Raw genomic sequence first — 12,298 nt, 5'->3', positions numbered from 1 at the left:
AATTCGTGTTGCCAGAATCCAAAATTATAGAAGCTAAACCAAAAAAAAGAATCGCCGTTGCCGGGGATCGAACCCGGGTCACCCGCGTGACAGGCGGGAATACTCACCACTATACTACAACGACTTGATATTGAATTAAATAAAATTAAAAAATATTATTAATTAACAAGAGAATTTGTTCCAAAAATATTAAAGAAAAAACACCACTTTACTACCCACCACTTCTTTTTTTTTTTTTTTTTTTTAATACAACGTATAGGGGCAGGATCCAACTCACAACATCTTGGTTGGAGATACATGTGAATTACCGTTGAAATAAAAACTCTATGATTTTGTATAAGAAAATTAAAGAACAACCGTAGATGTACTTTTCATTGGCTTCTCACAAAGTGGAAAATAAGGAAATAAGACAATTTTGGTACAGATGTTGAAATTAGCCACTACGAGCAATCATTATCAAATGTTTAACATTGTCTCGATAATAGAATTAAGCATATTTCTTATGCATTTGTCTCTTCTTTATTTGTAAGTTTTATTTAACCTTTTATAAATGGTTAGACATGTTGGTTAGAAAGACAATAGAGTGAAACTTTTTTTTAACCTAGTATCACTCGTGCTTTGTTAATAATAACAATGTGTAATGCAAATAATAAATTGAGATGTAATTTGAAGTTCATCAAATAATGAACCTCAATAGTTCTAATAGTTCTAAATGTGTTCTTGAGGATAAATAAATCATCACTCAACTCAAAGCTTAAATTAATTGGTTGGATAAATTTAATTCATATATTAGATATTTAACATTGTCCCTGAAAAAATAAAGTGGTGTTGCAGATAATATTAACACGTATGTGGGTAATTAAGGTAAAAAAAATTAAACAACATTACACTTGGAATTTTTTCTTTTACTAAAAAAAACGTCCAATTATAAGTCAATTGTGGATAAATTAAGTTTGGAGCAAACAAAGTTTCTTAGCATAATAAAACAAAATGTTACAGAAAAAAATTAATGATAATAAATAAAATCAAACAGAGCGCGTTTGGGGTTGGTGACCAAAACACAAAAACATGGACATTAAAGACGACTATAATTCCAAACCAACGGCCTCGTTTGAACTCTTAACAAATCCAAATCATATTTGTTGGGCTAAATATTTTTTTATTTTATTTTATACGTTAAATGTAAACTAATTTCATATTAATGTTTTTAGAACAAATTCATAGCATATGTAAAAATAATAATAATAATAAAAATGTCAATCAAATTTGTACTTTAAAAGAACATTAAAAAAGAACACAAATTAGTGAATTTAAATCCTGTATGATTTGATGTGACTATGTTATTCTGTTTTTTTTTTTTATCTTTTTGACCAATTGAATTATACTCATGATACTCTACAAACTATTTGAATCAAACATCATGTGAAGTGGATATTATTTGATTTTATGAGCGGGTCTCCATTGACATCAATGTGTCATCATATATAACATCCATAATATTTCAAACTCAATAGAGTGTATTTTACATTAGTATCTTATCAATGAATTTTAACCTTGTGTGAGATTACTTGAGTGTGTTAAATCAATACGAAAATAATATCATTTATAAATTTTAAATATTACAAACGTACGAGAAAAAATATAGTCAGAATATTAGGCTTTCATTTAAATTAATGGGAGAGGCTACCAACTGATCGAGTATTATTTATATGTTCCCTTTTCAATGTTATTTATTTTTCATCAAATAATGAAGGGAATGAATAAAAATTGAGCTGAATGGAATGTGTGTATATATATATATATATATATATATATATATAAACCCTAACAGTTATGATTTGCCTCGAATCAATGACCCATACAAATGCTAGTTACTAATTATAGTCGAAAGTAACTTAATAAATATTTTACTGAATATAGATTTAAAATTTATTCCATAACCATCAAATCATTGTTGTGTTGCAATCGGAAACACCGAAGAACACTAAATAATATTTGCCTCTTTTTTTTTTTGTTAACAATCTTTTGTGTGGAATTTAGCTGGAAGGATGGAATAATTGGAGCCAACCAACTCCACTACTTGATGGATTAGGTGGGAACAATTGGTTGCGTAAACAACCTATGTAAAAGCATATTAATACCATCCAAATAACCTAACTTAGAAATACCTTCTAATTAAACATTTGTTGATATGCAATTAACTTGTAATTTGACGAAGTATATATGTCCCAAGTAAACATCTTATTAATTCTCAACAGAGTTTGTTTGTGAATTGTCTACTTAATTTTGTCCTAATCACCGTTTAGAAACATAGCTTATCTCACATCTCCTATTTAATCTAATAAAGCTTCCATTTTAAGCTTATCTCACATCTCCTATTTAATCTAATAAAGCTTCCATTTTAATTACATGCTGTTCTAAATTATGCCGTACCAAGACTGAACATTAGTTCAAATACTGTTGTTGAAATGTTTATAAAAAGAGATATTGTTTAAATAAATGGTAAAGCTGAAGGGTATATTTTTAAAATTTAGCTAAAAAAAAATAGTTTAGTGGTCGATTTGGTAATTTAACTCAAAATTAGTTAAAACGGAGTGTGAATGTTTTTGACGTAGAGATACCGTTCAGTTAGATCCTACGCGTTTTTCCCCTTTTTTTAGTCTATGATGAAATCGGTCCTACGCGTTGTTGACTCACACTCCCTCGCCGTGCGGATTAAAATTCTGAAATCAAAACAGCCGTCAACTTCTTCGCCGCCCGCCTTATTAGAATATATCGACTCCAGTCAAAAGAGTTTTAATCCGCTGCTCCCCGGTACCCGTGCACCTACCTCAAAACGACGTCGCAGTACCCGTTCCTACACGTGTCAGGTCGCCAGTCGCTTAAGTAGGCTTAGTGGGCACGTCTCTGGTCTTGGTCGCCTAACTTTTATAAAATTTTAAAGTACAAAAAATACGTGTTCGAGAAGGAACCGGCATCGCCGACTTGAACCGACCATATCTCCACGTCATCACCCTGAAGCATCCAAGGTTCTTTTCCTCCCGTGATATGCCGACGCGTGTCCCACTCCCCAACGGCTAGTTTTTTCCTTCCCTTCCTCCACTTATTTTAACCGCCAAGGGAGATAAATGACATCAACGATAAATACGCAGATTTTTCCTCCGAAAATTCCAGCGGATTCTGTAAAGCGCGTGGGGATATTAAAATATATATATTTTTCCTTTCCTTTTGCCCTTTTTTAAAAGATTATTTTTCATTTCGTTTTACTGTTTTTTCTTGTAATTTTTGAAAAGCGAGAAAATTCTATCTTTTTCCGCAATATATAAGACAGAATATCGACAATTTTAAAGCAACTCCGTAGTTTGCTGAGTTTCCATTTGAAGAGCAAAAGATTTCTTTGAAATTGTAACAGAGAAGAGAGAGATATTCGAATCTCCACGGCCATCCATATCAGGTTCGTTTCGCTCCAGAATCAATTTTAGATTTCTTCCTTATTCCACACTTTCAGTCTGCTTTTGGAAACTGTTCTCGGAAGAAAAGCTGTTTTGCTTCGATCAGATTTTTGTTAGGGTTCTTGAATCTCTCTTACTTAGTCTATGGATTCAGTTCCATATTGTTAGGATTTTCTCAGTTCTAATGCCTGACATTTGTTTATTTTTTTTCGCGCCTTGATACAGATAATTGGGAAGGTTGAAATTAATTGAGTATCGACTATGGCGTTGGGGAAGAATAGCGGTTGTTTGAAATCGAAACGCGTCGTCTCTTCTGCCGACAAGGGGCTCGATTTCGAGATTGTGAGATATACGCGAAGTTTGAGTAGGAAACGGATTGTGGTTTCTTGCAATGAGGAGGATTCGCCTATCGACTTGACACCAAAGGCACCGTCGAAGAGGCGGTGCAGCGTCAGTCCGATGGTGGATTCCGTTAGGTCTCTGCTCGAGGCTCTGCCTCAGGAGATTCTGGTTAGTACAAACTTCTTCCAGAGCTTGAGATCGCTTAGTAAAATATAGAATCTTCAGATTCGTCGCGATTCGATACGCTTAATTGATTTTTTTCCTTTTCCCTGTCGACAGATTATGATACTCTGCGGTGTAGACCACGATGATTTGAAACAGCTAGTCCGCGTTTCGAAGACAATAAGTGAAGCGGTAAATATCACTCATATTTCGATCATTATCATCATTTACTTTATTTGTTTTAATTCGTTGCCTTCAATGATTCTCACTGGTCTAGGGTTACAATTTCATATGCAGACTTTGATTGCAAAAGAATGGCACTTCGCTTACAGCACCCCCTCAAAGGTTCGTGCCTTCCGTACCGCCATCGATTTCAACAATTCCAACGATTTCGACGAGATTGAAGCCCCAAATGCTCCTCCCGGAAGACACTTCAGGGCACCATTGAACAGAAAGAAGCTCGCGGAGATTTCCGTGGCATTATTCGCAGAAGAAGACCAGTGGCCAAAGAAAAAATTTCCCACGGAGACAGAGTAATGAATTCTCTAACCCAGACACGGGAGGGCTCTGTAAATACATCTTGTATTTAGGTTGTCGTAGAATACGCAGTGCGGCTAGGAAGATAAAAGAATGTGGTTAACTTGTTATAGGGATCTGCATATCCGAGATCCTGCTCGAAATCTGTACATGTCAAGACATTCACTGGCCGATTCTTCAAACCGTTCATTTGAAGATGAAGATGGGGGTGAGTTAGAACATGCATCTCTTCTTTTTTGTACATGTATTACAGAGACAGACTGATGATAGGTAAAAATGTTCCAGGAAATTCTTTTGAAAGGGGGGAAGCATTGGTCCCTTTATCCAAATTCTGATAAATTTGACAGTACATTGTACTATTGCTTTCATTCATTCTCTGCCTAATAAAAACGAAGCATATTTTCCTCGCAAGTTTCTGTCGTTATTTCACTAAATGTTCTGCTTTTTCTTGCCTGCGTTTATGCCTTCACATGTATTGCTTGCTAACGTGTCCACCAACAGTTGGGTTTTGGTGAACTCTGGAAGAAGAATAACTAATGCTCCATAATTGATTATCGATTGTGGGTTTTCCTTTTTGCCTTTCCTTTTTGGTGGCGTGTGATGAAACACTCCGATTCTGTAACGCTTGAGAAATTACAGAGAGGAAATTAAGAGCAGAATTTGGAGACAGACTAGAAATGTTAGAAAGCCTCGACTTTGATTGATTGACAGCTGTTGGCTATGGCTTTAACTCGCAACAGGAGTTTGAATTTCCAATTATGTGGAAAATGTTTCTCATAAGCTGGACTCATGAACTGGCAAGGCTTAAATTTCGTCTCGTAGCTCGCAAAATACAGAAGGATTCACAGCAGTTTTTTTTCCCTCTTCTTTATTTCTTTCCATCTGTTTTTGTCTGAAAGTTCAAGGATTCAAGATATGTTCAAATTGGCTTTGATTATATGTGCTATTTCACTTCAAATTTGGGGAGTTCTATTTTAACATTGAAAAATAGTCCATTATATTTGCCTTAATTCATGCTACAAGCATAGAAGAACATCAAGTAAATTATTATAGTAAGATGGTTGATTTCCAGATGGACAAACACAAGAGTCGAACAAAAAAAGAAACAAAATCATTGAAAAAAGCGTTTACCTATTTCTCGAATTAGTTATAGAGTTATAGGGAGTAGGTTTTTATATAATAATGGTGATGAAGATATAGCTTCGATGTAGTCTATTATTGGTGGTGTCTTTTTTGGATGTCTGGATTTATTTTTTTATACTATGTTCGAACTGCTGCTAATGTATTTGGACAATGGTTTTTTGTTTTGTTTTTTTAAATAAAATGTTAAATGGTTAGTGCTGGAATGATTAGTTACTTTTAAAGCTAAGCTTCGGCCGCTTTGTTATGATTCTCCATTTAAAAATACACTTCGTTTAGGGCATCTCATTTAACTATTGGGGCTTTTGATTATGAGGTGAGATTCCTATCCATCTATATGTATTAAGTAATGTAGTTATTTTAGTACCAAATAATTAGAGTAAGTGGGATTTGTCGCTCATTTTTAGGAATGCCATTTTTTTTTTAATCTTCATTCTTATCTACTTGAGCCTCACAGTTGGACGAGTTTATTTTAGGGATGTATAAAAAATATATCTGTATTGGAAGATACACAATCCTTTTAAAAAATATTGCCAGAATTTGGCCGTGAACATGCCAAAAAAAAAAAAAGAAGAAGAAAAGAAAAGAAAAAGACAATGAATTTGAATCCTAAAAACTCATTTTGTCGCTATGATCTTTTCATTAATTTTCATTCCATTCATTAAAACGCTAAATTTCAATTATTATTCAGAGCTCGGTGCTTTTTCCAAGCTATAGATTTACTAATTTGGTCTGTTACATGTATTGTACTCCGTTTTAACCATTACAACAACTCTACCCTTCAACCTTAAACCCTAAATTTTAAGATTAAATTATCCCAATTTTATATAATTCATTCCTTTGGACAATACAAATGTTATATTGAATATGTATGGAAATGGCTCGGTAGGTGGGAGCTGACAAAATGGGACTAGCAAAGTTATCTACATCCGACGAAAATCCCGTTGACACAAACTTAGGGAGGGCGGCTTGACACATACTTAGGGAGGGCGGCTAGCATGAGATTAGTAGGAGATCGATCTATTGACACCAGATATATATGCATTAGAGCGGTAGGGTTGCATTTTCCAAGGCTCCTTTATAAAAGGTAGTTCCACATTTTCAAAGGGATGCAATTTGTAAGCAATCTCTTATCATGCTCGTCCAGATAATAGCTTAGATTAAGTATTAACTTAAGTTTCAGATTGTTCGTGATCGAGCACCACAACCAATCCATCTTGTTTGCATGTCATCAGCTTAGTAGACTCCGAGTCCACCTCGACTCTCATGCTTTAATATCACCTCGTCCAAGATCCTACGTAACAACAAACCAAAATTATACAAACCCAACATCATAAAAACCAAGGCAAAGCAATATATTTGGATTTGACCAAAATTAAAAGATACACAAAACACCATTTTCATTAGAAACATATAGATAGAAGAGAACAGTAGTGAAATCAAAGGGTCCCAAAACCCATGTGAAGAAACCTCTCCTAAAAAGCAGCTATATATATATATATATATTTCTAATTCCAAGCCTCACTGTCGTCAACTCAACACAGAGTTGATGGAGCTACATCTCTTTGTCTGCCCATATCAACAATATTACAACCAAAACACTAAAAGTACTACCACAAACAGTACCCTTTTTTTTTGCTCAAGTTCTTGGCAAAATAACTTCAAAATATAAGGTGAACAATATTAGAGCCTTAAAAAGGTTCTCCATAATTACGATTAATTATAAGCCTCTTCATAATATAGAAGCTCACAGAATCAATCATACATAATCATTTATTCCATCGTTTTCTTAAAAGTAAAGTTTTGGTACTTTTGTGAAGCATCGTTTTCGTTGCCCGAAAAAGAGGACCAAACTTGGACATGGGATAACGAAAGGCAACAGAAAACTTTACATTCCCTTTTTTTCTTTTCTTGGGAGGAATTTTCTATTAAGTTTTTCTGATCATTAATTGATTTGAACTTTTTTGCACCAAAACACAGACATGATCAAACTAAATCATTCAAATAAAACCCCAAAACAGCTTTTCAGATTGAAATTGAGCTAAAAAATATATTATCTTTTCAGATCACTTTTTTTTCGTCTTTCCCTGAAACCCCTTTTACTTACAAGGTCCAAAATAGGTATAAAAGTGGTTCATGAACCAGATCATACAGAGAAGAGAGAGCCCCACAAAGCTAGACAACTTCAAAGTCACACAGAAAAGAGGAGTGGTAGCTGTAGATGAAAGCAAAGAAAGGTACTTTTTTTTGCAACCAACATGAAAGAAAGAAAGAAAGAAAGAAAGAAAGAAAAAGAAAGAGGAGAAATAATTCTATGGAAAGATCATGTATTGATAATGTTCATGGAAAAAGAAAAGTAGAGGATTCTCAGTCATGTGTTTTGTCCAGTTTGTGGTCAATTCTCCACCTAAATTACAGGGCTACCACCCAAATCCTTATGGGACCTCTCCTCTATTATTCACAATGATATTTTTAGATAAATTATTCGCACTTTATTTAAGCTAAGCTTACTCAAGTACAAAAATAACATTTTTAATTTAGTGTCATCAATTGCCTTATTATTGACTTCTATAGTTTATTTTTATTTTTTCTAATGTCTAATAATGGGAGGTTGAGAATGGTCAAAACAAATATGTAGTTGAATTATATATTCCGATCCTTGGAGAAAGTTAGGCAAAGAATAGAATGAATATGAGTTATTCTCAAGTTTTCTTTTGGATTAAAGGTGTTGTTTGGTTATTAAATTATACATCATTTTGTATGAGTTAAACGTAAGATGGAATATTTGAATTCTTTATCTATATTTTTTTTAGGAAAATAGAGAATCTTGTTCGGTATTAAATGTCACGACTAAGAGATGAATACAAAAATATAGATTTTTTTTTTAAGAAAATGAATTGTCAAAATTTCAATAATGGTGAACACAAGATTTGATCTTGAGAAGGCAAAGTAGTTTCCTATTTTTTATTGGTAATATTAGATTTTTTTTTAATGTTTGATACTTATTTCATCACTAGCTAATTTATTCAAATTACAAACGTTCTTGGTGAGTATATCATCGTCACGATACGTTTCGAATTTCACTCAATCATACGAAAATTTAAAACATATTGAATAAGATAATTATCTTAGAAATTTCAATTGTGTGACTTATTCAATTTAAACGAAATTAAAAAATATAAACATTTCAGAAAATGACCCAATAGTTTATATATCTAGTAAACATCTCTTCAAAATATATATATATATATATAATAATAATTTTTCATGGTCAAACAATTCAATTGGACTACTTTTTCAATTAGATCGTACCAACCGCTTGCCGTTATATTAATCTAATACATATTTGACCGTTTTAAAAATAAAAAATTATATTATTTCGTGAAGTTTTCTATCTAATTATCTCAATAATCATTCCACCATTTTTGTTATGTTTTTTAATTCATCACAATGTTGTGAAGAATATAGAGACGAATTAGAGATAAAATTATTAATTTGATCCATTTAAACATTTTAATCTTATTAGTCTCAAACTTCTACAATATTATCACTTTCGTAGTTTGCACAATAATCCAAATATTAAATCTAGGGAAAGATAGGGGTATATCGGTAATTAAAAACACACTATAACAGAAAAGTTTACGACAGATCGCGGACCGCAATCCCATTACTGAGATTCAGAACGATTCATATTCCGTGCATTGCCCACCAGACGAGACGACGAATCGAATCGTGGCCTTCCCCTTCCTCTTCCGTTCTTAAAACATCATTACTCTTCAGCTCCTCTGCATCTCTCTGATTATTTCCATGGAAGAACACAACGGAATCGGACTGTTCGCCAATTGACCTCCATTTTTTTTGCACAATTCTCGTCTTCCTGTAACCTGACCATGTGTTCTTGTAAGCGTACGATTTCCTGTTTCTCCGATCCTCTCTTTTCTACTCTCCTCACTTTCTTCGCTCTCATTCTTCTCTCATTCCCTCGCATTTTCTGGCCACTCCTCTTCTCCCCGGTCCCTCTCCTCACCGGACTCCTCCTCCTCTCTCTGCTCCGCCTCGGCGCAACTCAGAGATTTCCACGCCACATTAAGGACAAGAATCAAATAGAATCCGAAATCGGAAGCAGAGCCGCCGCTGTAGTACCGCCGGAGGAAGAAGATCGCGGCCGGGACGACGCCGTAGTAAGTAAATTAGGAGGCGGAGGAGGAATTTGTGATATTGTTTCGTGCGCGTGCTTCGAGGAATCGTTCGTGCAGTGGAATGTGAGGGCGCCGTTGGAGGTTATCTACGAGGAGTACGAAGGGGAAGACGATAAGGACGTTTCGAACGAGAGCGATCCGTTTACGGAAACGGAGCCCCGACCGGTACCGGTACGCATCGAGCGGTATCCATCGCTGTCGCTGTACTATCCCGAGACCGACTCCGATAGCTCTTCGGACGACGAGTTTCCGATTCCCGGAGCGTGGGATTCACTTGACAGTCTGTGCTTCATGTGGGACGACGGTGAAGACAGGGATGAACTGATCGAGATTGCGTTGGATAAGACGACGAACAAGATGAAGGCATCATCGGAATTATTTCAGTTGGAGGAGGAGAATTTGATAGAGATCGATATTTCCCCAACGAGAAGCGATGAGTTTCCCGGTGAGGTTTAGGTTCAATTAATGTGGATTAATTACATTACATGAACATGAACATGAGCATGAGCATGAACATTTGATGTGGGTGTTTTGAATTTGGATAGAAAGGAACAAATATATATAGAGAAGAAATTTGAGTATTCAATTATTTTTCTTTTTTCGTGACGAGGAGAATCTGAACTTTTCTGTACTTCGAATCTTGGAATTAATGCTCACTCGGGGACAGTGTTAGTGCGGTGTTCAAACTTCAAACTTCAAAGCATGATTTCGTCCATATTCACTCGTTCATCCAACTGAAATAACCAAAATTCAACGAAGTTAGTTTTTTGGTTTATATATTTTTTTTCATCCATATGTTTAGTTGAGTTTATTATTTTTATTAACAACAAAACTTAAAAAGAAAAAATGCGTAACGTGAATATACTTCAACTAGAAACATGCATATATATATAAATGGATTTTATATTTCCAATTAAAAAGTTGGAATTTAGAATCTATACCTCACATAATTGAACTTGAAACAGAAAAATGAAAAGAATAATGATCATTTAATTAGGCTGGGGATTGTGTAAAATGAAAGGTGACACCCAGCTTTTGAATGGTCATGAGGACAAATACAAAAGCTGATCTACTGCCCCTCAAAATCTAAGTGCTTGTCCGTACTAGTCAAAAACTATAGGGAAATTGCATATGCCTTCAAAAATTAAAATTTTCCTATGGTAGGCAGCAAACATTGGCTATTCTACATCTGACTGGCCGGACAATTTTGAACATTTATTGAAATGTGGGATGAGTTTCTGCCAGGAATAAAGGGGAGGGATCTAGTGACAACTATCATTCAGTGTAAACATCTTCCAGATATAAGTTGTTCCAAATGTGAATGTATTAGCTCCTATGTTCACAATTTTCAATAGGTTCAAAATTGTCCAGCCAGTCGATGAACTTGTTAATGTCTACTCATATTCGTCTACTTTACCTTCAACCTCTCCTCCATCCAAATACATCAAATTAAATGTGGATGTTGGTGGTAGATATTCTCTCACCAATCTGGGTCTTCTTCTTATAGGCCCTCGAGGAATCATTAAGTCAGCAAAAACTCAAGTACTCACTATCGCTCTTCCACCTTTGTTAGTTGAAATTCGAGCGATTCTTAAAGGTCTCAAGTTGACTCGATACATACACTTCTTCCAACTTCAAGTGGAATATAATTTGAGTATCTCATAACGATTCAACATATTCGAGGAGAAAAATTAACCCTTTGAGATGAATTGAACTGGTTGCTGATATGAAAGGCCTTGTCCTAAGCTTTGCTTCCATATCGTTCATCCACCTCCAACCTGCTCATATATATATTAGCAAGAACATGGGCTTAATAATATAGCCACGTCATTTTGGTCACACCTTGTATCCTTCGTAGCTTTTGAAAATTGTTCAAGGAGATATCCTTTCAAATGTAATCTAGGTGGCTTTGAATTTTTAATACAACTATTTATTTCACTTTAAAAAAATTGACAATTATTATATATATTTATTCTATTTTCTCACTCTCCTCCGTATTCCATCTTTTTAGTGTCCATTTCTAATAGTAATAAATAGGGAGCAATACCTACGCATCATCCGTGGCTACCTAAATATTGGCTAAAATATTTAAAATGATGTTTTGTCCTTCTTTGTTTATGCTCACTTCTTTGAGTTGGATGCTTGCAAACGGTTTGAAACAAAAAAAAAAAAATTTTAAATTTTAAGTTGAAAAAATATAGGGCAAAATATAAAAAACGTTCTTATTTTGAGTATTTCTCAATTTAATCTTTAATCTTTTGAACTTTCCAAATTTATCTTTAATGTATTAAAAAGTATTTCAAAAGTGGTTAAAGTGCAGTTAATCGATTGATGAATTTGTACTTTCATTTTATTGTTATGTTACGATACTTATGTGACTATATAAGTCAAATTGTTAGCGACTGCCTAGATTAAGAGTGTCAAATAGCAATGTGAGAATAAAATGGTGTAGAAATTGTATCATTT

The 12,298-nt window shown here is 34.3% G+C and overlaps 2 protein-coding genes and 1 non-coding gene across 3 annotated transcripts; 2 read left to right on the top strand and 1 right to left on the bottom strand.

Annotated features, from left to right (window-relative positions):
• Positions 1-52: 52 nt before the first annotated feature.
• On the bottom strand, positions 53-124 carry TRNAD-GUC (transfer RNA aspartic acid (anticodon GUC)). The gene has a single exon. It is a non-coding gene; the product is annotated as a tRNA-Asp (tRNA).
• Positions 125-3,174: 3,050 nt separating this feature from the next.
• LOC111012460 (F-box protein At4g05010) lies at positions 3,175-4,904 on the top strand. The gene is made up of 4 exons (XM_022286625.2): positions 3,175-3,454; positions 3,678-3,962; positions 4,074-4,148; positions 4,254-4,904. The coding sequence occupies exons 2-4, from the start codon at positions 3,714-3,716 to the stop codon at positions 4,491-4,493; spliced, it is 564 nt and encodes a 187-aa protein (XP_022142317.1). The 5' UTR covers positions 3,175-3,454; positions 3,678-3,713; the 3' UTR covers positions 4,494-4,904.
• Positions 4,905-5,044: 140 nt separating this feature from the next.
• Positions 5,045-10,421, top strand: LOC111012458 (uncharacterized). Its single transcript, XM_022286618.2, has 2 exons — positions 5,045-7,870; positions 9,282-10,421. Exon 2 carries the CDS (start codon positions 9,524-9,526, stop codon positions 10,286-10,288), a length of 765 nt encoding a protein of 254 aa, XP_022142310.1. The 5' UTR covers positions 5,045-7,870; positions 9,282-9,523; the 3' UTR covers positions 10,289-10,421.
• Positions 10,422-12,298: the final 1,877 nt, after the last annotated feature.

Source organism: Momordica charantia (genome assembly GCF_013281855.1).
Source record: "Momordica charantia cultivar OHB3-1 chromosome 1 unlocalized genomic scaffold, Mcharantia_2.0 BLBB01000001.1, whole genome shotgun sequence".
Classification (NCBI taxonomy): domain Eukaryota; kingdom Viridiplantae; phylum Streptophyta; class Magnoliopsida; order Cucurbitales; family Cucurbitaceae; genus Momordica; species Momordica charantia.
Note: the sequence above shows the minus strand (reverse complement) of the source record. Positions and strands in the feature narration are given on the sequence as shown.

What these genes read in the sequence shown, in the direction of transcription:
- LOC111012460 (XM_022286625.2), top strand. Translation starts at nt 3,714, where the DNA reads ATGGCGTTGGGGAAGAATAGCGGTTGTTTGAAATCGAAACGCGTCGTC. An exon ending in CTCTGCCTCAGGAGATTCTG is followed by an intron (nt 3,963 to 4,073) that starts GTTAGTACAAAC and finishes CCCTGTCGACAG; the next exon opens with ATTATGATACTCTGCGGTGT. An exon ending in CGAAGACAATAAGTGAAGCG is followed by an intron (nt 4,149 to 4,253) that starts GTAAATATCACT and finishes TTTCATATGCAG; the next exon opens with ACTTTGATTGCAAAAGAATG.
- LOC111012458 (XM_022286618.2), top strand. Translation starts at nt 9,524, where the DNA reads ATGTGTTCTTGTAAGCGTACGATTTCCTGTTTCTCCGATCCTCTCTTT.